This window comes from Lacerta agilis, chromosome 6 (genome assembly GCF_009819535.1).
Source record: "Lacerta agilis isolate rLacAgi1 chromosome 6, rLacAgi1.pri, whole genome shotgun sequence".
Taxonomy (NCBI): Eukaryota; Metazoa; Chordata; class Lepidosauria; order Squamata; family Lacertidae; genus Lacerta; species Lacerta agilis.
Genome location: NC_046317.1, coordinates 2,111,756 through 2,136,964, shown reverse-complemented (window position 1 = coordinate 2,136,964; position 25,209 = coordinate 2,111,756). Strand labels below are relative to the sequence as shown.

Below are 25,209 nucleotides of genomic sequence, written 5' to 3'. Positions count from 1 at the left end.
GGGTTATAAATGGAAATTCTCCCTAATGGGTGGGGTCAGGGCTTACTATTCGTATAGCTGCTTGCCATGAAAATTAAGCTGCAACTCTTGGCTACTCAGCAGCTTTTTTGATAAACCTCAGAAAGGGAAAGTGTGGAAATTGAAGGGAGACGTACAATCATGCACCATATCAGAGGAAGTCTCTTCTCTCTCTCTTTGGGCTAGAATGCAGTGTCACCCAACAAAGCTGGTTTAGGACAGAAAAGGAAACATATAGCCATACAATCCATAATTCTTTAACCTGCTGCAAGATGTACTGAAGGTGCCTGCTGCCTTCATGGAACTTCGCAAACAGGATCAGATAGATGGGCAAATCCTCTATGAATCTATTAGTCGCAACAGTTCACCACCAGCAGCTGTGCGCAGGGGCAGCAGCTACGAATGCCCCTGGGAGCTGAAGTTTCCCACCCCAGTAATAAATTAAGCCAAGTACACACAGACAGGCAGACACGGAAAAAGCGGGAGGCAGAAAATTCCAACTGGGTTTCATTTTTTAATTTTTATTACAAAAAAAACCCCACCCTATTTTCAAGTCCAAATGCAGCGGAAGATGATTGGCACTATCCAAGATACCAAAGTACAAAATCCCGGAACGTTTGAACCCACTAGGCATTATTACCTCTGAGCGCAACTATTGTTTCATTAGTGGAGTCCTGGCAGAAGCATTTCTGGATGTACCAGGATGTACCTAACAGGAGCAGCGGCGGCCTCTGCAAAACTGTACAACTTTAGAAACCCCTAAAAACGTGTTATTTAAAAATCCTCTAAAAATCTCGCTTCCCACCTGTTCTTCTTCATCATCGGTGCAGTCATCAAAAGCTACGCTTTTAAGTCAACATGCAAATCCTACTGGAGATTTTAACACACTCCTTGACCCTGCTACCGCACCCCCCACCCCACCCCACCCCCCGCCAAATACTTGTCAAATAACATGGTTCAAGTTGACCAGCCAACTCCTTTTATCTGAAGCACGGTTGTATCTTGTTGCCACAACTAGCTGCACGCGGCCTTGCTGAGACAACCCCGGTGGCTCCAGTTTAAATTAAAAAATTAATACCTATTTTCACTTATAAACTTGTAAACGGATACCCCTTGCTTATAACAAGCCATCAAAGCTGCTTTTGAGGGTGGAAACAAGCAGCTCTTTTTTCTTTTTCTCTCTCTCCCCTCCCCATCTTTTCTCCTTAACCAACAGACACCTGTCTAGCAAACTCAGCCTTTTTGCAAATGGCTGATTGAGTGGACCTTTTTCGAAAGAAAAGAAAGCACAAACTTTTTTCTCCTTTTCAGGCATTAAAATATAAAAAACAACACTACTTCACTCTGTGTTAGAAACAGAAAAGTCAAGACAGCTTCCAAAACAGATCAAACTTGCTGCAACAGCTTTTGAATGAGACCTGGTCTTACAGGGACGACGACAACTGACCACAGGTTGCAAGAATGCCCAACATTGCCCCACGGTTGGCATGCATAATGCCCCTCTATCTCATAGTAAGGGGCTATTAAAACACCCTTCTGCCCACGAGAGAGCTTGGGTGTGGACCCAGGCTGTGTGTGGGTTAAGCCACCTTCCTATTTTCCATGGTAGGCTGCTGAATGCCTCAATTTTCAAGTGCCACTGAAGTGAACAAGTGATGTGCCAGGGGCTTCCCTCACTCTGCCTATCTCCTGTTCCTTTCAGCAGGGCTCACAAAGGGCACGTTTGAGCGAGGAGCACAACAAATGTGCCCCACACGCATTTTGCTTAAGCATCCCCCTCCCCCGCTGTGCTGTCTGACCCTGGAAGTGCCCGAAATCCTGTCAAGACATACAAATGGATTAGACAAAAATAGTGGTTAACTGGGGACTGTTTCCTCTAATGCCTACTCTTCCTTTTCCTTGCCTCTCAAACAACAGAATAAACACTGAAAGAGACTAAGACTTCCCTCTTCCACCCAGAAGAAACAAGAGGGTAAATTTTGGGGAGAGAGGTTGGGGGGAGGCACAGACATGGTATTATCTCATGCCCTCGAGAATTAACATCTAGAAAATGCAGAAGGGGGAAGGGGATGGGTGGGTTCCTGTGTGGGACAGAGTTCACTTAGTTCTTGTACTCAAAGGGCTCATCCCCAGTTTCGTTGAGGAGGCAAGTGCGGACGAGAGCTTCGGTCACAGCGTATGGGTCGCAGTTGGCGGAGGGTCGCCGGTCTTCAAAATAGCCCATCTTATCTTGGCCCACTTTCCTCGGGATGCGGATGCTGGCCCCGCGGTTGGCTACTCCAGCAGAGAACTCGTTGATGTTGGACGTCTCGTGGAAGCCGGTCAGGCGCCTGGCGTTATCCAGCCCCCCTTTGGGGTCGTAGGCACGGATGTGGTACTGGTGGCGCTTGCCCAGCTTCTCAATGGCTTCTTCAATGTGCCTGCGGGAAGGAGAAGAGGCAGGATGCTGAGATGGCCAGAGGGGCCTCTCAATCTCTTTAGCACGTCATCGGGAGAGTCAACTTTTGCTCAAGGCCACAGGTCACTATTACTGGAGTTATGTAAGGGGGCCGGGAAACTGGATGGTGTGTCCACTGCTGCATCTGGCACTTCTCCAGACCCATAGAACTGCAGCATGCACACAGCCCCATTCTTGACACATGCTCAGACACCAGTTAATTCTTTAATAGCAGGGGGTTTTTGAGCCTCCGAACCACAAGGCTATTTCTCAACAATGGCAGCTCAAGAAAGCCAATAATATAAAAGCAGTAGGCTATTGCAAAACGATGCATTTCCCTCTATTGCCTAGTCATACTCTGTACCAGAAATAGGAAAAATACAGGCACATGAAAATGTACCAATCTCCTTTCTGTTTTGTATATTGTTGCGATATGTGCATGCTTGGATATTTTAAATTCCTGCAGAATTTGGAAGGCGCTTTTTTTTTTTTGGAACAAGTGGCAGTACTATGTTGCTTAAGGTGTATGGGCCTGAAGGTGTCAAGATCTCTCTTTCTAACCCTCTCCTAAGAAAAAACTCCCCAGGTCTGAAGACACACTCACTTGAGGCCTCCCTCCTCTCGCATGAGCTTCGTGCTGAAGTTGGTGTGGCAGCCGGCTCCATTCCAGTTCCCAGGGATGGGCTTGGGGTCAAAAGACACAATGACTCCAAAGTCTTCGCATATTCTATGAAGGATGAATCGAGCAATCCAGAGGTGGTCTCCCATATCAATTGCTTCACAAGGGCCCACCTGGAACTCCCACTACAGAAGAAAGAAGACGGTTTCAAATCAGAGAAAGGGAGGCGGAAACTGGTCCGCAAGATGCTGCTCACAGCCTTCACCTTGCACATTACTACACCTGCAAAGAGCCCCGATGCCGAGAGACCAACATTCAGGATTTTGGTTCCAATATCTACCTGGGCTGGCATCACTTCTGCATTTGTGCCTCCAATATTCACACCGGCATATAGGCAGGCTCTATAATGGGCTTCCACAATGTCTCGGCCGTAGGCTTTGTCTGCTCCGACACCACAGTAGTATGGTCCTGCAGAATGCAAGAAGGAAGAGGAGGGAGTCCATGGGTGAGTCAGCATCTCTAACCACCATGTTCAGTACATGAATATACCTTTTTGCAAAGGGCGCTCCTGTAATATCAGTACCAGGAATCAGGACAGGCATTCATCCGGCTCATATCTTTGGTTTCTAAATGCCGTCTTTGAATCCTAACATCAAATGTAGCCTCAAGACTCTTATCTGCATATTACCTGGAGGGATGTGGTGAATGCAACCTTAAGAGTTGGGTCTCTGCCACTATCTCACATCCAGCCGTGCAGTAAGGCAAACTGTGCAATTACAATTTTATGCAAACTGATGACCTTGCCTTGAAAGGTGGGACATAAACAATGGAATTAATAGTTACAGGTGGGTAGCCGTGTTGGTCTGCCATAGTCAAAACAAAATCGAAAATTCTTTCTAGTAGCACCTTAGAGACCAACTGAGTTTGTTCCTGGTATGAGCTTTCGTGTGCATGCACACTTCTTCAGGTATCTGAAGAAGTGTGCATGCACACGAAAGCTCATACCAGGAACAAACTCAGTTGGTCTCTAAGGTGCTACTAGAAAGAATTTTCGATTTTGTTTTGACTATGGGTATCTGAAGAAGTGTGCATGCACACGAAAGCTCATACCAGGAACAAACTCGAATGGAATTAATACATTGGTACCTTGGTTTAAGAACATCTTAGTGTATGAACAACTTGGATTAAGAACGCTGCAAACTCGGAAGTAGGTGTTTTGGTTTGTGAACTTTGCCTTGGAAGCAGAACATGTTCCGCTTCCTGTTGAGTGTAAATTGAGTCCCCCGCTGCTATGGGAAAGCACGCCTTGGTTTAAGAACGCTTTGGTTTAAGAACGGACTTCCGGAACGGATTAAGTTCGTAAACCAAGGTGCCACTGTAATTCTGCACTGCACTGAAAGTGCTCAGCCTATTCAATTTCTATTTTGCATCACGGATAGGGAATACCCTTCTGCCAAGACAGGCCAATGTTCCACCCAGCTCAGCACCAACTGCCACTTAACACCTCCATCATTTATGCAGACAAACCCCAAGTTCTATTGCTAAACTGTGGCAGGTTGCAATTTGCTCTTAGGAACTCAAGACCATCCGTGGTCTTCCTTTGTAGCATCTTTACCTTGTGGTCCAGGAAAGCCATTGGAAGGCCAGCCAAAGGGATGTCCATCTGTTCCCAGAAGGGTATATTCTTGCTCCATCCCAAACCAGGGGTTCTGGTTAGACACCATGTCCATAATCCTTTTACAGGTGGACCTTAAATTTGTTTCTGGGAGAAAAACGTGTGTAAAGCAAATTAGTATTACTTGTAGCACACCACAAGCTCTGCCTGAAGGAACTTGCAGGTAGTTTTGTCATGCCTCTCCCCTGCATGGGGGAAATGCTAGCAGGTGAGGGTTGATCAAGAGTCTTTACAACAGCGTTTAAGAATACAGACCACCATATCATAGGTAGGTAAAGGACTCCAGGACGGTTAAGTCCAGTCAAAGGCGACTATGGGGTTGCGGAGCTCATCTCACTTTCAGGCCAAGGGAGCCAGGGTTTGTCCACGGACAGCTTTCTGAGTCACGTGGTCAGCATGACTAAACCGCTTCTGGCACAACGGGACACAGTGATGGAAACCAAAGCGCACGGAAACGCTGTTTACCTTCCCACCACAGTGGTACCTATTTATCTACTTGCACTGGCGTGCTTTTGAACTGCTAGGTTTGCAGAAGCTGGGACAGAGCAATGGGAGCTCACCCCATCATGGGGATTTGAACCGCCGACCTACTGACTGGCAAACACAAGGGGCACAGTGGGTTAGACCACAACACCACCTGCGTCCCTCACCATATCGTAAGACATCAGGGCAGCATAGATCAGCAAAACATAGTAACACCATTCAGAACTGTAGAGAGTGTTGCAATCTATCAGTAAAGGCCAGAGCATCTTGTGGTTCTTTCCAATTGGACCACAAAGTCATCCTGTAAAGTGGATCTCTAGGCTCATTTCCCATATCAAGAATGGAAGCTGGGAGACAGACTGCCCAATTCCATTCAAAAAGCTTCTAGCTAAACTGGGATCTAAACTTTACAGCTCAACTCTCCTGAACACTGGCATCAAACCCAAAATGTTATGTTTAACTGAGTGCTTGAAACGTCACCTTGGCAACGGTGTTATCACCATGGTGACTGCAGTGTCATTTCTCCAAGTTGCAAATGAATTCTGCAGGAAGGTGAGGCAGTGGTTAAAAGAGAAGAATGGCTGTGTTCAAGATGTTGCAAGAAAGAAGCATGGGGGGAGCTATGCATGCACCCAACAGATCAGATGATGCAGCTGAAAGAATGAATGTCTTGTGGACTGGAAGTGGCATCTGATGTTTACTGGCATTTCTGCCAACATTACGCCAGCGTTCTGAGCTTCCAGAGGCAAATGGCTGAGGTTACTGGACACAGAAGGTTGGTCTAGATCAGCCTTCCCCAACTTGGTGCCCTCTGGATGATGTTTTGGACTACTACTCTCATCAGACCCACCCAGCACCATCTATAGTCCAAATCCTCATGTGGAGGGCACCAGGTTGGTGACTAGACAGACCTTTGGCTTGATCCATGAAGGAAATGTTAAATTTCTCTCTTTCAAAAAGGTGAAAGACTACCTGTTGCATTTATATAGGGATGCTAGGGTTAAATATTATTTATTATTAATTAATAACATAATTATTATTACTATTATTATTATTATTATTATTTATACCCCACCCATCTGACTGGGTTTCCCCAGCCACTCTGGGCCGCTTACAGCATAAATCACTTGCAGTCAACTCAGATCAAGTTCTCCTCTGGCAGTGTATATACTCTTGCATGAAAATAAAAGAGGATCAAAATGCTTACTTCGAGAAGAGGGGGACGCTCACACACCACAACCAAATTGCTTATTATGGACTTTCCATGAGAAAAGGAAATGAATGACTACGGGACACTTGTAACTTGGAGGAAATGTTGTTTATCAGAAAGTGGAGTAGACAGTTGCTTGCATTGACTGAATGTTTTAAATAATTCTATTTTCTTCTAGTACATGACTGGCAGATGTAAAATTGGAAGTCCCTCTCTTGTAATGTTTCTCTGTTTCTGCTATCTATCTATCTTTCTCTCTATTTTCCCCTTTTCTTTTGCTTCTTTTTCTCATTTTATATCTCAGGTATCTTATTGTATTATGGGAAAATCTTAATAAAAATCTTACCGAAAACAAACAAATTGCTTATCCTTAATTTGTACAGTAAATCTTTTGCCACAACCTGAAAGTGCTGCTTAATGTCTCATGGGAAGCAAGTTCCTATGTTCCAGGTATCCTCTCCTCCGTTATGCTGCCCTCTAAGCACAGAGGTTTCCTTTATTCGTCATAGCTAGCAGCTGTCGACACCAGATACCAACCTCTGTGAATTTGCTTTGTCCTTTAAAAAAAAGAACAAGCATCGCATCTCCTGGCTCCCATTCTCAGGTTGACGGGGCCTGAGCTTCCTAAGTATTACTACGACTCGTTGCTCATTTCTCCTTTTCTGCACGCTTTCTTTTTCCCAGGCCTATCAAGAAGGGAAAAGGAGCAGAGCTGGACATACCTGCCGGCTTGCGGTTGTACTTCAGGACCTCACAGAGCACCAGCTTGTTGGGGTCTTTGCGGAAAGGGTCCCGGAACATGGCAGATGGCACCAGGTACATGTCGCTGTTGGAGCCCTCAGACTGGTAGGTACTAGAGCCATCAAAATTCCACTCTGGCAGATCTGGAAGCAGAAGCATAGGCAGCCTTTTAGCAATAAACTCCAGCTACAAGTTCCCAGAAAAAGAATCTAGGCTAACTGGCCGTGCTGCTGCTGCTGCTGCTGCTGCTGCCATAGCTGAAATGAGGCCTGCTTGTGAGGAATAGGAAAGTTGCATCCAGAATAAATGTGCATTTGGGATTTATCATGTTCTGGAGCAGCTGTTTAGGAAGGAAATTTTGTTTGTTTTAAACAGAAGCCTGCAATGTCTACAAAACTTGGCACATGAAGGGATTTTCTGCATCGATGCGAGAAACAGTTTTAAGTTGGTTTCCCACCTAACAGGGGAGATACTGAAGATCTGTTACAGGCCCAAGGTGGCGGCAGCTTGATTCCTGCCCCCACCTGCAAAACAGAAACTAGAAGCCCACCATGACATACCTTGCCACTGGTGGGTAGTCCATGTGTCTGTGACAATGTTCCTATGCTACCGTTTCATGCCAACAGCTTGTTACAACAATTATCAGAGAATCCACGCAGAGGCACCTGCCATTCAGCGCAGAGCTAGGATGCTCCAGAACCCATTATATTAAAAGAGGAAGCCCCGCACCCTCAGGTTTATAAGGAAGCTTGATTCAAAACATTGGGCAGCTGTGCTTGCAAATAATCCAGGGCTTCAGATCCTGACCCATCTTGCCAGGCTCCTCTGCCCCCCACAATCTCCCAGATCCTGACACCACTGCGTTCCATATGCCAGGAATTTGGTTTTGCTCTGTTTCAAAGCTTTCACTCCAGGGCAGGATGTGTGCGTGAGAGCGGGCCCAGGTACAAGCACTCAAAGAGTTGGCGGGAGAGAGAATGAGCACACAGTATAATCATATTTGAATTGGCATTAAAGTGGTTAATCCAGCCGGCCAGCCAGCTTGATCCCTTTCATATGCTTGAGGTGGCGAAATGATTTAAACCAAGCAGTGCCAGCCGCTCGCTCCTCGGAATAAAAACAAAGCACTCGACTAAATACTTCTAATTGGCCATACATGCTCTGCGGGTTTCATAACCATCTCTGGCCAGCTCCATGGCAACATGTGAAGAAATCCTAATGCTGTTTATTGTGTTGGGGAGGCCGCTTTGTTCTGAGGGGCAAACAAAAGGCCAACTCATTGTGCGCAGTGGAAATTTTTATGGCTCTATCCCCCCTCCACCTTGCTTCCTGCCCCCTACCCGAGATCCAGGATGGATACTGGAACACCAAGGCACTGAGTGAACAAACAAGCGGCATCATCAGGAAGCCCCCAACAAAAACCCCAGAATCCTGGAGTGGTAGTTTACAGAGAAACAAACTACCACTCCCAGGATCCTTTGGGGGTGGGGTGCTCTAAAGGTGTAACGCGTGGGCTTATTTCAGAATCACAGCACATCCTGCAAGAGGGCAGACCTCACCGAGGATGGAAAACCCCCTCCAGATGCTGCGGAGATTCACATCAGCGCCAACCAACTCGGTCCACAGTCAGGAATGGCAGGCGTTGCCATCTAACAACTAACATCTGGAGGGTCACAGGATCCCTATCCTGGGGGGCGGAAGGAGGACAGACAGCTCAGCTGTTTTGAGTCTGGGGATAAAGCTTAGCACAAGAGTTGTAAGTCTGAGGGGAATTATGTCCTATGATGTTCTCTTAGATTCAGTGGTGTGTTCTTCTGAGCAGAAATATACAGTGGATGCTCGGGTTGCGAACGCGATCCGTGCGAGAGGCATATTCGCAACCCGCAGCGTCTGTAACCCGCAGTGCCGCACCTGCGCAGGTTGCAATTCGGATCTTCTGCGCATGCACAAAGCGCCGAACCCGGAAGTAACCCGTTCCGGTACTTCCAGGTTCGGCGCGGTGCGCAACCCGAAAACACACAACCTGAAGCGGCTGTAACCTGATATATGACTGTATAGGATTACACCGCACATTGGTGACCAACCCACTCAAGCTTTGAGTAAACAGTGAATCACTGGATAATGGTTCTGATCAATGGGGCGTAAGGCCTAGGCTGAAGTTCAAGTTTATCAATTTTTTGAAGTCACTTTGGTTCTACTTGTCTTAGAGGGAATTGAAAGGAAAAAAGATATGACTTTGCCTTCTTTTTGAAATGTAGACAAACCTCTTCCCCACCTTTTCTCCTCCACTAACATTCGGTTCATCTGGCACAAAAAGGAACTGAACTTTGGCAGACAATCCATTTATTCCACTAGACACCTTTGACATTTTCCAGGTGTGCAGTGCGATTGTGCACACGTTTACTCAAATGCAAGTCCCATTGTGTTCAACGGGCCTTACTCCCAGGTTAGTGTGCACAGAACTGTGGCAGACATTGTTGGCTGGGGTGGGGGAGCTGCAATGCACTGTAAACACATAAAAACACCACCGCCGTGCTGGTTTCCAGTCTTTTAACCAATGGAAAAATGCTTAAGTCCAGGGAAAGAGCCAGGTTCTTCATCAATGCAGAAAATTATTTTATTTTATTTTATTTATTTGTACCCCGCACATCTGGCTGATTTCCCCCAGTCATTCTGCGTGGCTCAACAGAATATTAAAAATACGATAAAACACCCAACATTAAAATCTTCCCTAAACAGGGCAGCCTAGACACCAGGCAGTCACTAGCTAGGCTGGCTGCTCTTGCCCAGAAACGGGGTGGCATCGCAGAGCCAGAGCAAGAAGATGGCATCACAAATAGACGGGGGGGGGGTTGTTTTGTTTTCATTTTGATCATATATATTGTGGTTTTTATGTTGATCTTCTCTGTGAACCGCCCTGAGACCTCCGGGTATAAGGCGGTATATTAATTCAATAAACAACAGCAGCAACATGGTTTGCAGTCCTTTTCCACAGGTGGGACAGAAGCACACGCCGCCAACCCGCCTGCTTACCTTCCACGTTCTTGGGCTCCTGCTCCAGGGTCCGGGTTTTGCAGCGCAGGAACTCGCCGGTCCCGTCAATCCAGATGTACATGGCTTGCACCTTGTCCCCCTGAGGCAGCTTCATGTACATCTGCTTTATGGCTTTGCTCAAGTGGGAGCTTGCAGAGGTCGCCATGGCTACGGAAGCTGTTCCTGAAGGCCTGTAAAGCCAAGGGGTGGGGTGGGGGGGGTGGGGGAAGGAGTCCATGAAAGGGAGTCCTGCCAACAAGCAAGGGGGGACACTTTCCTAGCTGCAACAATGCTCTCTGGTAACCCAGGCAGTCGAGGTAAGAGTCCAGCTGTGCAGAGCTGCCAGGTTTTCCCACTGGCTGGAAATCAGGCCATGGATGGGCAAATGGAATCTAAAGGCAGCCATGCTTCATGTGACATGAAAGCTACACTTTTGCTGGCATATGCACATATGAACACACTGCAGTCAACACAGTTGCGTCAATCAAAATTAGTTAGGGGAGGGGGGGGTACATTTCAACAACTGGAATATCTGACTTCTAATACTGCACAATGATTGGCCAATATGCCAGCCAATAAGCTTTCAGTATGAGTAACTGCTGACATTTCAACAGTGTTGAATGGTGCCCCTTACCATTTTACCGTTAAGTAATTATGAAAATTGACTTGTAATTTTTTAGATCAACACCTAGCTTGGATTAAAAAGTTTCAGCATAATTTTAGGCTACAGTTGATGGCTACATGAAGCATGATGAGCCTAGGCCTATAACAGTCTATAGTAGGACTATTAGGCCTGATCAGGGTTGTTACATTTAAAACACTCAACTTCGTTTTGTTAGGCCTACTCTTGCTTTAAATAGAATTTATAAACAAAGAACTCATTAGAAGCATCAATAAAATCTTTTTTCCTCTTAAAATTTTAATAATCACTTAAAATATTCAAGACAATTTATTATTTGTTTTTGAATTAAAAAAAATAAAGTATAAATTTAGGAGATTTGAAAAGTTTAAGATGTTACTTTTCATACAGTTTAAGACATGTGTTTTAATATTAAGATCCTAATAATTAAAATGCTTAGCCCCATTATTTTGGCTCTTTCAGATTATGTCAGGGAATTGTCCCCGCTGCAGCGCAAGGTGGTGGAAGGGCTCTCCGGATGCTACAGAGAACCCCAGTCCCACCTTGGTAGCAAATCCTCCTCTGGTAGCGAGAGGAGCGGCGAGACGTCCAGCGAGGAGGGGGAGAGTTCACAGGGGAAAGGGAGTAGAGGGTCTGGGGATGCAAGAGAGTCCCAGCACTCCCACAGTCCCGAGGGCGATGCAGGGGGAACGCAATTTCCATCGCCCCAAAGACGTCGTGGAGTGAAAAGAAAGGATGGAAGGCAGGGTTTTCGCATACCGAAACTCTTTTGTTGGGGTCAGAACCGGAAGGGGTCATTCCCGGATTCTGACACCGCTTGATACAGACATGAACTTTTTAGCTCTGCACTGTACATAGTTTGCACAATAAAATCTTTAAAGTAAACAGCGGAGTTCTGGCTGCTTACTTATGAGCAACTAACTGAGAACCTTACAGCAATCCGGGAATCACTGCAGTTATATAATAATAATAACTATATTATTTTGTGAATGAAGTTTATTTTGGTAAAATATATGAAATTAGTAGATTTTTTTCTATTGTTGAAATGTACCCCACCTCCCGTTGATAACTGCCCCCCGGGAGGGGCAGATTTCAACAAAGTACATGCTTCGTTAAAAATGTAAAATTTGGTATTTTGCCTTTGTCTAGAAACTACAGCAAAAATTGAGAGGATACCTCAAGTATGAATTTAGTTAATGGTACTTAGAACTTTCATTTTTAAAGCAGCATTACTTCACAAATAATTCTTAAGTAAAAATTGTTGAAAGGTGCCCCCCTCTCCCCTACTGTATGTCAGGTTGTGGGTTGAGCAACGATGCCTGCTGTTAAAGAACGAGGAGCTGGCAGTATTGCCTAAATTCCACAATCTTAACTTTGAACACTGTTATACAAACGAAGCACACAGTCCCAAATAATTCGGCCCTTACTGGCACTTCCAGTATTGCAATGCTAGGCGTTTAGGACTTTCATCATATAAAAAACTGGGATTGAGTGATGCCCACTTTGGAATCCAGAGAGCACAGGGTGTCATATCCAGCGGTGCTTTTCAATTTAATACTGGAATCTGTGTGTCACTGTCATCTTTAATTTGCCTGCTTCTTGCACTTTCCATTTTTAAAGTAAGGAATCTAAATTGTTCTAGAGTTATATCTATGCTGTTCTATCAGTTGTTTGCTAACAACTGAAATTAGCTGTTACTACAAACTCATGCCAGGAAACTGCACAAGCTACAACCCCCCTCCCCCCCAAAAAAACCCCTTAGACCAGGTGAGAAAATGTATGTTTTAAGAAATGCACCACTGTCTTTCCAAATTAACTGTCCGCCATAAAAACTAGTCCATGAAAACATCGTACAAGGCAAAATCTTCAGCAGCAAAATATTAAATCTCACATCCGCAAAGCGTGCCTGAAGAGGAAAGTTTTCATCTGTCTCCTAAAGAGAAACTAATTTAATTTCCTCAGCTGGGATGAGTTAGAAGGTAGGAGTTATGAAGGAGTTATGAAGGCCTCTCATGAACATAACAGCATCTGGTGGTACTTTGAGCCCAGGCTCTGTGTGACGTGAGCCTATTCTCAGCATTCCACCCCATGACCAAGAAGCAAAACCCAGGTGGGGGCTGTGAAGGTGCGGCAAGCTTCATTCTGAATAGCAGAGATAATCGGGAGCGGATCAGCCTGGACAGTTCTGTGAAGATTTAACATGCACCTGCCCCAATGAGACCTCATTTCTCCCATATAAGCAAAATGCTACTGATTAATTGGGTGGATATTTAAGTGCTGTACTTGGGTACAATACAACAATAAGGGTAAAATGTGCCCTCCAGTACTGACAGGGGATGACCTTGATATGGATTCTGCAAAGTATTCCATGCACACACATCCATTTAAGGGCCCTTGCAAGGTCCAGCCCTTCCTTTGCACACACCTCCCCCAGTCATAATTATAAGCATTTTACGAGTATGCAATAACCAACACTTTGAATCATGCCTGGAAAACTACAACAAACCAGTGCAAGTAATATATTTTACTGGTGGAACTATATTGAAAGGCAGTCGCAATGATCTACTTAAGACTTTTCAAATCCATTAGAACCTGTGCACAATCTCTCCTACCTTGAGTGAACGGAAACATGCTTGTAAGATATACGTAGCGTGCACGACAGGAACGCTAGTGCTGAACATGGCATTGCCTATGTGCCGGGCACTTTTTTAATGGCATAATTCAGCATGTGGAGATCCTTCCACAGGGGCAGCTTCAACAACTCCCAGATTCCAGATGAGCTCATGATTCCCAGATATACGTTTCGAACAACTCAATTCCGCAGCAAGCTAAAAAAAATGAGCTCAACTGCACCATCCTGCTGTAAACTGGGTACTGCTACTAATACTGTACTATTTTTAGCATCTGAGAGTCCCATCCAGCAATGTGTTGTTCCCATACTTGAAACATGATATACATGAAACCGATACCTATTGTACAAAGGAGATTTCAGAAAGGCCTGGACCAACTCTGAAACTTTCTCAAGTTGGGAAGTGTGATTTAAATATGCACAACATATTTTCCACTGTGCTGAATTTTCACTGGACAGCACAGATAGGAGGAAAAGGCTGGACTCTGAAGCACTTGACCACTCGGGCTCAAGATCAGAAGTTCTTCCCAATGGGAGTTTGTATGCTGCTCTTTAATCAAACAGATCATGAACTTCCAATACTTATCCAGTAACTTCTTGTTTTCTTAAGAGAAACTAGGGCTGCAATCTTCATAGACAATGTACAGTATACACACCTCCCCTGTGAGTCTCACTGAAATAAACGAGGCTTACTTCTGAGTAGACACAGAGGCTCATACTGTAATGGGATCAGATACTTCCAACTACTTTTGCAGTGGATCAAGGTCCCCTTTTGTGAAGGCTGTAGGGTCCTGGTTGATGTTAAACAGGAACTCCACTAATAATCTCTCTAGTTTGGGATGCACAAAAAGTACTTTTCTGGTAGCTACAAAAAACTGACATTGAAACACTGGGAACCTAATGTTCCTCCAAACACAGGAATTTGTATTGTCAATTTATGTACATTAGCAGCCCAGTGAGGCTGCTAGTATGTGATAAAAAGCATGGCAAAATAACACAATTAAACAACATTCCAAATGCTTCATTAGACAATTTCATTTAATTATTATGCATTTCTCCCTTTTATCTTCTGCATTCATCCAACTTTCCCTTACTGACTCTCCGGTAAATAAAAAACAAAGAGTCCTGTAGCACCTTGAAGATTAATACATCATGGTATAATCTTTTGGGGACTGGAGTTATTTTATGCTGGAAAGTGTTAGCTATATCTGTAATGAATTTCCATTGAAAAATAACTTCCCACCTCAGGATAATTAGTGATGATTGTTTAAGTAACAGTGGAATAATGAAAATACAAGATTAAATCTAGAAAATGGAAATCTCTAGACGTGGTAGAGGGAAGTCCAAAAATGCTGTATAAGATTTGAAGAAATGTTAAATGTATGGAAAATTTATGCAAAATTTAATCTTCCCACCTTATTTTTAGTGTGAAGGCCTTTATGCCTACTCCTTAAAAATTTAGAAGATGAAATATAACAAGAATATATTACGCAGATATATTCATCAAGAGGCTGACTGACTGTAGCTCCACCATCCAGGATACTATGCAAGCTTTTGAGTTCACACAGAACTCTTGGTTGTGTGGAAAATTCTATGTAGTGGTAGACATGTCTGTATGCTCTTCTACTAATTCCCCCCCCAAAAAAAACTTATTATGAAGTAGCTCCACATGAAAAAAACTGATCAATGGTCCCCACCAGCAAATATTTAGCATAACTAAAGCAGAACTCTGTTTGTACTGCCTATATCTTTGTATCTTGCTTTCTGGGATAAATACAGCCAACAGACACCTACAAAGGCACCAACCTGCACATGAATGTAGCATATATCTCACTGGTCCACCATACAAGGTCAGGATCATCTACCCACCCTGAGCCATATGCAGTACAAATATATGTCATGCGATATTGTACATACCTGTACTACAAATGGCAAACTTGTCCAGAGATACCCAAAGTGCTTGTTGGGCCACAATTCCCACCAGCCCCAGCCAAGGATGATGGGAGTTACAGTTCAGCAACATCTGAACAGCACCACATTGGTTACCTCTGATCAAGTCCAACTGTTCCCTTCTAGGAAAGGTAATCCTGGATATCTGCTAACAGATGTGGCAAAGCCTCCCCATTTCCACTCTCGACTGTTTGCAAGCTGTTTATCTTGAGGTGTCTAAATTCTCTCAGGAGGATTTATTTCCTGTGCTCTCCAACCGAAGGGCATTTCCCATATGCCACGGAGGCAAAGGCAAGTTTGCCATACTCCAAATACTGATAAGGAGGTGGGAGTCCAAGCCCAGCTCCCCACTGAACATACAATATTGGGTGGCCGTCACAGCTACACTTTAAAAACCTCTTGATAGGTAATGAACAAGCTTTCGTAGTTACGTGACATTTTAGTTGGACCTTACAGACATATGATCCTACGGTTGCACCTACATTTACTTTAGGATTTATTTTCCAAATGGATCTGTAAGGTGAAGTGGTGTGTGCCATGTGCATTTGACCCACCCCCAACCCACCCCCTCGGTCCTTCCACTGTGTCCCCCTCTGCTCCGTGCATCATCTTCAAAGACAAGCCCTTCAGTGACACTCCAGGTGGGTCCCCTTTAAGAGTTTCTAATGCAGAGGCTTCTTTGACTCAGGTGTTCGCTTTTTCTGCATGTGTGTATGTGATGAAATGTCCACTCCCCTCCTGGAGATCCCACCACCCCAAACACATTGGGCCGAGGAGCATTTCCACAGGCTCCCTGGAGCAACTTACACTCTTGTTTTTTTATAGATCCTGGAAATTCAAAAAGCAACCAGATTGGAGATTACCATGCCTTTGAAAAGTTTGAAGTAGAAAGGGATTGCGGAAGAAATACAAAAGAAAAAGTTTCTTTCAAGCTCGTCCTCATTTAGCAATCCCTCTCCCTGCCCCCACTTTACTCAAGCACAGGTATTAAAAATTCCTTTTGCTTCCCGGTTACAAGGAAGCCCCACAGATCAGGGTTGGAGAAACCTGCTTTTCGTGTCTCAGAGGAAAAAGAAGAAAGGTAACCTTTTGCATACACTCCTCCCAGGCACACAGCTCCCATTGTCCCTCCAGAAACAGAGGCACAGACAGAAACGGATGTCATCAGAGTTTGATGAGAAATGCAAACTAAACAAGACCTGCTTAGCTGGCATATCTTGAGAGAAAATGGAAAGGGGGGGGGGGAGGAATGGACTATGGAGAGGCAGATGTTAAAAGCCAACTGCTTCCAAACATCCACTCAACCCCCCACCCCAACTGGCACAAAAAGCCCCCCCCCCCACTTTCTCCAAGCAAATGACACGCTTATCTTCCCCCCCGCCAGCTCCTCCCTAAACCCGTGTGAACAGCATCGCAACAAGATCCTAAATAAGCCCGGCTCCAGTCCCCAGTCACCCCCAAGCAGGTTCCCGCTGGCAGCGCAACGCCCACCCGGGCAGACGGAGAGGAGAGCGGGGCGCGCACCCCTTGAAGAGTCCATTGAAAGGCTGCCCCCTTTTTGTCCCTCTCCCAGTTGCTGGATCGCAGCCCTTTCTTTACCTCGGCGGCTGCTGCGGAGGGAGCCGAGGCGGCGGAGGAGGAGGAGGAGGAGGATGGACAGGCAGATGGTCAGGTCTGGGCTGCTGCGGACAAGAAGGAGGAGGAAGGCTGAGTGGCTGGTCAGTTTGGCCGCGGCCCTCCCATGCTCCGGCTCTAGAGGAGCAGCGCTGCGGCCGCCTCCTTTAACCGCTGCCCAGCGCCAGCCCCCCGGCTCTCTGATTGGCTTCGCGCGGGCGGGCGCCGGGGCAGGGATCAGCTGACGCGGGGGATCGCGGCGCCCAGCCCCCGGGAAAGGGGGGGGGAGGAGGGGAGAGGGAAACAACGAGCCTCCCCACCACCACCACCACCTCCGCGCAGCTGCAAGCAAGAGGAGAAGACGCCCGGCCTCTCATGGCGGCGCTGCTCCTGCTGCTGCTGCTGCACAGAAAGGCTCTTTAACGCGCGTTAAAGCAGCAGCCCCCAAACCTGCAAAACAGGCCCCGCGCATCGACAAGCCCCAATCATTGCCCCAACTTGGACTGGGGTGCTGGTGGTGGTGGTTCTCCACTCCCCCCTTTCCTTGCACGCGGCTGCCTTTGCTTTTTGTGCAACCCTGCAGCCACGCCGACTCGCGAGGAAGCGCTCCGAGTCTCGGTCTGGAAGGGGGGTGTGTGTTTCCTGCGGGAACGGGGAATGAGGGTACTTGTTTTGGAGCAGAAATGCGGGAGGGCAAGGCTGGGTTCCCCCGCTCACTTATTTTTTTCTTGGGACTAGGAGCCGCAATGCGAAGCAAGGAGCGTGCAAAAAAGAAAGGGGGGGGGGCGGTCTGAAAAAGAAGATTTGATGACAACACCGCTTCTTCGCACCAGTTGCTAAGGCTTCCCCTCCTGCATATTTCCGGATTCTCACCACCTAGCCGTGTTTGCTTGGAAGTCAAGTCCAGTGAATTCCTAGGGGCTTGGTTTTTGATTTTTTTTTGTAGCAAAGGCTTCATGAGCGCCGCAACCCCAGAGTCGTCCGCGGCTGGTGCTAAGGGTCAGGGGTCCCTTTACCTTTACCTTACTCTACCGTCTCCCTGTAGCACTTCATGAATCTGTGTAATGCTGGTGGGGGGCACACACACACACACACACACACACGTGTCTCTCTTCGTGTTTGTAAAGGCGAAGTCTCGCTGCAAGGGCGATGCAAAGCAAACGGAAAGTGCCACGATTTTCAGGATCGGGGTGTTTCTTCCAAGAAACAGGTCCTGGAAAGCGAGGACAGGGGGCAGCTTTCTCCGAAATGTTTACACCTCGGGAGCTGCCTTTGCGCAACTTTCTCCGCGCTCGCTGAAACAACATATGAACTTGCACGCTGGGACGTGAAATCTTAGCGTCGCAAACAGCTCCAAGAGGCAGGGCAAGGGAGTCAAGTTGCTTTGGGTTGTTTTTTTTCGTGTTTGCATTTTGCTGGAGTGACTGTGGGCTGCGTTCTTTTGTTTGGGTGGGTGGGTTGGTCTTAATTTAATGAATTTTAAACAAGGCGTTTGTTTCAACCCACGTTTTGCAGCAGTTAAGAAAATGCAACCCATCAGGTAATAAAACTTGTGATCAAAAAGAAAGAGAGAGAAAACCCCTTACAGATTCACAGTGGCAACAATTGCAACTCCTAAAGCAAAAGCCAAATAAAGTGTCGGACTAAAAGCTGAGTGGTGGGTAGGTGCAGTTTCTTCTTTAAAAGTGCCAACGCTGCTTTAAAAGTGCCCATGAGGGGGCCTAATACACCTTCCTGGGGAGGGAATTCCAAAGATTTGGGGCCACCACTGACAGGGTCCTGTCCTCCACCCCCAACTTCTTTTTGCATTGTTACTGCCGAGGTCCTAGCCCAAGAGATTGTCATGCCTTTAGTGCCAACTCTTACATTTTATATATTATTTAATTCCATTTATTAATCACATTCCATAAAACATCTCAAAGCGATTTCATGTCTTACACGCCTCCCCCTTTAAAAGGCCTAAGATTTTAAGTGTATGGTCACTTTATACTTTGTGGAAATGGAGGGACAGAGAGAGAGAGAGAGCTTCTCTCATGAACCTCATATGATGGCTCTGGGCAAGTGGTAATGACGGATTAAAGACTTTGCTTGACAGCAGAAGGAGCTGTGTAGGAAACAAGAGGCAAAGTACGGTAGCCCAGAAAGCAGTGTGACTACACAGAATTGAAGCTGAGCAGGTCCAATTCAGCAGTAAAATGGCATGAAAGGAAGTCTGCATGAGCTCTCAGTTAAGTGCCTTAATTCCACTAGCGTGCTTTGAGTAAAACTTGAGTGTATACCACTCTGTGCTGCTTTTGCACATGGTAATGCTAGATCAACTGGTAGTAGGTTTGGGTCAGACAAGAGAGAGCCACTTCTCTGTTCAGCCTCTCGTTAGCTTACACAATTCACTACAAAATGTAGTGGTGGCCCCTACCTTAGATGGCTTTGTAGAAAGGTTTGCACCAATTCATGGAGGCTGTTAGCCATCAAGGCTAGCTCAGGGCGTCCTCCACGTGCTATGGGACTCCAACTACCCCCAGCCCCATCCAGCACAGCCAATGGTCAGGGATGATGGGAAGTGGAGTCCCACAGCACCTGGAAGGTCTTGGTCTGGATAGAGCCTTTCCCCTCAAATGCAGCGAACATCTGATGGCAGCTGTGGATTGCTGCTCCCGTTACTGCCTGTTCTTTGAGGAGCTGGATCGAGTTGATGGAGGAAGGCAAGCCCTAATGCAGACTCGGCTTCCGTTCACCTCGAGTCTCCTGGGCTCCCCCTGCCTCTTCTTCAACTCTCCAAGCCCTCACATCAGACAGTGCTTTGTCTGATGCCATGGTCTGGGATCACATCAAATGGTCAGTTATTTCACAATGGAGACAAGCCTTCAATTATTCAGACAAGTTCGTATCTGGTCACTTGAACCTAATTGCTCAGCTAGGGGAGAAGCTGGGCTAGGGACAGAGAGGGGGGGCACACAAATTAATTATTACGATTATCTTCTTCAAAATGGCATTGCAAATTAATTAGTCTGTGGTAGAGCATGTACTTTGCCCACAAAAGTTCCCAGATTCATCTCTGAAAAAGAGGGTGCAGAGCCATAGCTAGCCAACTGAAATTCCCTCTTCTAGACAACTGAGAAAGAGGAGTCCTGCCCACCCCAGACCTGCTTTTATTAGGTCTCCTTCCCCCAGGTACGTTTGGGAAGGTTTCTTGCCTGAAGCCCAGGAGAGCTGCCTCCAGTCCGGTTGACCCGTGCTCTGGTAGAAAGCAGCTCCCTGCCTTCGTCAACTGCCTGTTGCAGAACACACTCCAGATAACTTGGCTTGGAGGCTGTAGACCAGTTTGATGGTGTCCCAAGCCCGATATCTGTTTCTTTGATATGTCAAGAGTTTCTTAGGTATGTCAGGTGCCTCCAGACAGGTCACGTGCTCCTCAGACTTGGCTCAGTTGCAATATTAAGGCCCTGTTTGGAAGCACCCGTGGAAGAGGGAATTTGGGGTGCCATGCTTTTCCTGACTCCTACATGACAAGCTGTGCTTGCTAAAAATCCATTTTCTCCATTGCTAATCCAGAATGTCAGGTGTTCTCCCAGTATTAACCTTGGTACCCTCCTCACTCCCTCACTATATATAAGGGTCTGGTGACTTCTGTTTCAGTGTATCTGAAGAGGTGTGCATGCACACGAAAGCTCATACCAAGAACAAACTTAGTTGGTCTCTAAGGTGCTACTGGAAGGATTTTTTTTAATCTTGGTACCAATCTTCCCTTTCTCTGTGTTGCAAAGAAAGGAATTGCAGAAGGGGTCAGCTTTTGTCCCTTCCCCACTCTCTTGCCTCACCTCCTGTTCATTGCATGTCAGAACAAAGGTTCTTCAAAGGTGCTTAGGTGTCTTGGAAGCTGCCCTTGTTCAGCATTCATTCATATTGCCCCCCCCCAGCTATTTTCAAAGGTTGTTTACCAACTAAAGCTACAGCAGGAGGCTGGGTGACTTGAGAAGCCAGTGTGAGATGAGCCCCCTCTAGTGAGGGATCTTGGAGAACTCCATTTCCCTTAGCTCCAAACATGTTTACTTACTAGCAGAGGTTTAAAGACTGGCTCAAGGCAATTCTTGAGATAGATATGTAGGGATATGTCACTCAGACGGAGCATTCAGTTGTGCAGCTGCTGCTTGCAGAATACAGCCCAGGAAGAACTTTTGCATTGGATTCTGTAGATAATATCCTGGTCTTTCCCCTCTGTGTCTCAGGTTCACGTTTGTGATTGGAACTGGTGCAGAATGCATCAGCTATGCTCATCTACTAGCAGATTTACAGCCTCTGGCTTCCAGGTAGCAGGACTGATGAAATTCTCAGGCACAGAAGCCTACGTGCTCAATTTGCTTTTATAACGAATAAATATTGAAAGGTTCACAAAAGGTCCCTGCTGCCTTTGATGAAGCTGCCAGGTCAGGGGTAGATGGTCGGTGGTTTCAAAATGTGTGTGTGTGTGTAGCGAAGGTCAGGAGGTTATCTAGGTAGCGCTGGAAAGCTTTCTTCTTTTTCTTCTGTCCCCCCCCCCCCGCCGCAAAAGGAGCTCCATCTGGCGCTGATAGGCTTGACTATGACGTGTGTCAGCAATGCAGAGGCAGTGGCCTCAGAAGGCAGATGGGGAGGAAAGAGGCCTGAGGCAGGCAGCAAGTGTCAGTCCTGTGCTCACTTACCAAGGAGCAGGTAATTTTCACACTTACCTGAGTAGGATGCTTTCCGAGGTTTCCCAGCCCTCCTTCTGGACTGAACCTGGGACCTTCTGCATGCAAAGCAAGATCCTGGGCCACCAAGCTCCTGGGCCGCCCTCACATTTATTGAAACTTTGATTTATTGAAACTTACTTCCATGCAAGCATGCACACCTTTTGCAAGCTTCTATTTGGGGTGCAATTTCTCGGTGTCTGGGGACACACACACACACACACAGAGAGAGAGAGAGAGAGAGAGAGAGAGAGAGCTCTCAGCTCCAGCTCTACATGATTTGCTATCAAGGCCATGCCTTCTTCCAAACAACCCCCCCCCCAAATGGGTCTGTGAGTGATTGTGCCCCGTGACGTATCTGGATCAGGTATGACCATTCCGTCACTCCAATGCAGAGGGACTGCAGAATGACTTAACCTTCAGAGGAGGTGGCCTGTTATATCTCTGCATGCACCATTGCATAGGACTTGCCTGCTTCTAATCAGAGGCCATGTTCTGATCAAGGACTCCTGCAGAATCAGGAGCAGTAGGGCAGTTAAGTCTCACTTTTATATGCTCTGATAAAAAAAGGTGTTCTGGCTGTGAGAATGATGAACGCCTCATTTTAATTCAGTAGACGAGTGTGTGCCTCAGCTATCCTGAAGCTGGGGAGAATGTCAGTCTAAAGTGATCCATGATGAAACACATTGATGTCTCATTGACAGTGGCAGAGCTCGATTCTCCGGCACCGGGGCTGGGGAGCAGACGGGGGGGGCGCGCTGCCCAAAGGGGCGGGACATACATACTGGGGGCGGGGCACTGAGCCTGTGGGGGCGTGGCACATGTTCTGGGGGCGGGGCACCAGCGTGGGGGGGGGGGAGTTGTGATGGAACCCCACCGGGATCGCGCCAATGGGGCCAATGCGCTCCCATCGCCCCCTCCTTCCTCCGCCCCTCCTCATTGAAGGACAAAAAAACCACAGGGTGCCACAGAGTGACATTTTGGAGTTTTCTCCACCCCATTTGAGTCCAGGTGCAGTGTGACTACCATACTGGTGAAAACACAGCCTGCGTAGTATGATGGTGGGATATTGGCCAAGCATTACAAGGTTAATCTGCCCACTGTCCTTCCCCACCCTCTGATTGGTCCAGAGGCCTGTGGGCAGAGGACAAGACCAGGCCAATCATAGGCAAGCAGAAGGCAGGGTCGTTACCGTGTTCTTTCTAGTATCAGTGCAGATTTGATTTTCTCCCCCATGTTCTCCCTATGCTAGGGCTGCCTAATCTTTAGCCCTCCAGATGCTGTTTTACTCTGAGTCCCATTAGCCCCAGCCAGCATGACCAATGGTAAGGGGGGGTGGGAACTCCAGGAAATCTCTCTCTCTCTCTCTCTCTCTCTCTCTCTCTCTCTCTCTCTCTGTGTGTGTGTGTGTGTGTGTGTGTTACTGCTACTCCAGGGTTTGGAAGTGGCATAGAAATATAATAAATGAAATGAAATGAATACTAGTCCTGCATCCTACAGGCTGGGGTTGCATGGTACATACTCCGTGAAAAATAATAGACTTTTGAAACGGATTCTTAAACTCACAGGCCATTGCAATTGCCGGCAGACTTGTGCTACACTGAACAGCAAGCTGAGATTTGGCACCCGTGTTGCCCAAGACATCCTGGTTAACATAAAAGTCTAGAAAGGGGAACGTTTCCTCTTGGTCACTTGAACTTCATGACATGAGGCTCCCCCTGGCACCATTCGCACAGTAGCTAGAATGACTGCATAGAGCAGAGAACACAATTATGGAGCCCACCTGGTGTTAAGTGTGTTGGATTAGGACCTGCGAGACCAGCGTTCAAATCCCCTCTCAGCCGTGAAGCTCACTGGGTGATCTTGTGTCAGCCACTGCCCCTCGTCAGGGTTGTTTTGGAGACTGAGGAAGCATGCCATTGCTTGGCGGCAGCAACCAAGTAGCATCTTGGGGGACCCTGCATAAAACGGCTCTTCCTTGCTTACAGGATCAGGCCTTGACCGGGCCTTGAGATGACCCGGTCATCTGATGTTTAAAAGTCTCCCTGCAAAGCTGTAGGGAGGTGCAGGGCGGGGAGGCCGGTGTCTCTGGTATCAGGATTGCGGGTTCTTGGAGTGCTAGCCCTGCACTTAATCCGCATACGTCAGTGACTGTGTGGCAGTAATTGGGAGTTATTGCAACATCTAAGTCAGAGATGATAAGAAGCTGTAATCCAGATTTGGGAAGAAAATCCATTGTATTAACAATTCTTAGCATGCCACTGGGATTTCCTGCTGCACTTTCCACAAACTCTGAGGTTAGAATGCATGGTTTTTTATCTCATTCTGCCACCTGCTGTTAGAATGCATGCACTACATAGGAACATGGAAATCTGCCTTACGCCATTGCTCTCCATCTGTTTCTGTATCATTGACAATGATGGCTCTCCACTGGCTTTAGTCAGACTTCAAGGTGCCACAAGACTCTGTTACACTAGCAATGTGAATAATGCATTTATCACCACAAGCTACAAAGTCAATTTTACTCTATTAGCTGCCATTATGTTTGTGTACATAACTAACAATTTTATCCTATCATGGACTGGGAATTAGTGGTTGTTCCTAATTATTTTCCCCAGGCTTTTAAGGAAGAGAATAATAGAAAATTAGAATCTTAGAGTTGGAAGGGACCCAAGGATCATCTAGTCCAACCCCGTAGTGTAAAATGCAGGAATCTCAATGACCATCCAATCTCTGCTTAAAAACCTCCGAGGTGGGAGAGTCCACCACCTTTTCTGGGATTCTGTTCCACTGTCAAACAACTCTGATTGTCAGAAAGTTCTTCCTCATGTTTAGTCATAATCTCCTTTCTTGCAACTTGAATCCACTGGACTGAGTCCTACCCTCCTCTGGAGTAGGAGAAAACAAGCTTGCTCCATCTTCCATGTGACAGCTCTTTAGATATTTGAAGATGGCTATCATATCGTCTCTCAGTCTCCTCTTTTCAAGGCTAGAAATACCCCTCAACCGTTCCTCATAAGGCTTGGTTTCCAAACCCTTGATCATCTTGGTCACTCCCCTGTGTAACCAGAGGGTGGCAACAGGGGAAGAGTAGTGCTATAAACCTCTAGAGGTATGTGCTGGGCTTGTGGTGGGGCTGGTGTGAAACAATCTCCAATTAATGCCCAAATATCATAACTCCACGGTCACATGTACAACATGCATGCTAGGGTAATGTGTGTTTTGGGATGTGCAAAGGCCTGTTAATAATGAACTAAATGGCAGAACATTTCCTGGACTGTTCCACTTTAGGGTACGAGTGGGAATGAATGTTTGTATGTTTGAATTTCCCTACACACAGTCATGCATACACCCACCCACAAAGAACAGGAGTTCTTCCTAGCCGACTTGCTGCTTTTTTCCTATGTGCAGAGAGGTTATTTTGGGAAGGGAGGACAGAGAAAGTTCAAACATG

The 25,209-nt window shown here is 46.5% G+C and overlaps 1 protein-coding gene and 1 long non-coding RNA gene across 2 annotated transcripts; both read right to left on the bottom strand.

Annotated features, from left to right (window-relative positions):
* Positions 1-527: 527 nt before the first annotated feature.
* Positions 528-10,407, bottom strand: GLUL (glutamate-ammonia ligase). The gene is made up of 6 exons (XM_033151197.1): positions 10,217-10,407; positions 7,165-7,326; positions 4,690-4,836; positions 3,415-3,542; positions 3,060-3,259; positions 528-2,438 (listed from the first exon to the last, which is right to left on the bottom strand). The coding sequence occupies exons 1-6, from the start codon at positions 10,380-10,382 to the stop codon at positions 2,120-2,122; spliced, it is 1,122 nt and encodes a 373-aa protein (XP_033007088.1). The 5' UTR covers positions 10,383-10,407; the 3' UTR covers positions 528-2,119.
* Positions 10,408-14,671: 4,264 nt separating this feature from the next.
* On the bottom strand, positions 14,672-15,797 carry LOC117047946. Its single transcript, XR_004426786.1, has 2 exons — positions 14,901-15,797; positions 14,672-14,728 (listed from the first exon to the last, which is right to left on the bottom strand). It is a non-coding gene; the product is annotated as an uncharacterized LOC117047946 (long non-coding RNA).
* Between the last annotated feature and the right edge of the window lie 9,412 nt (positions 15,798-25,209).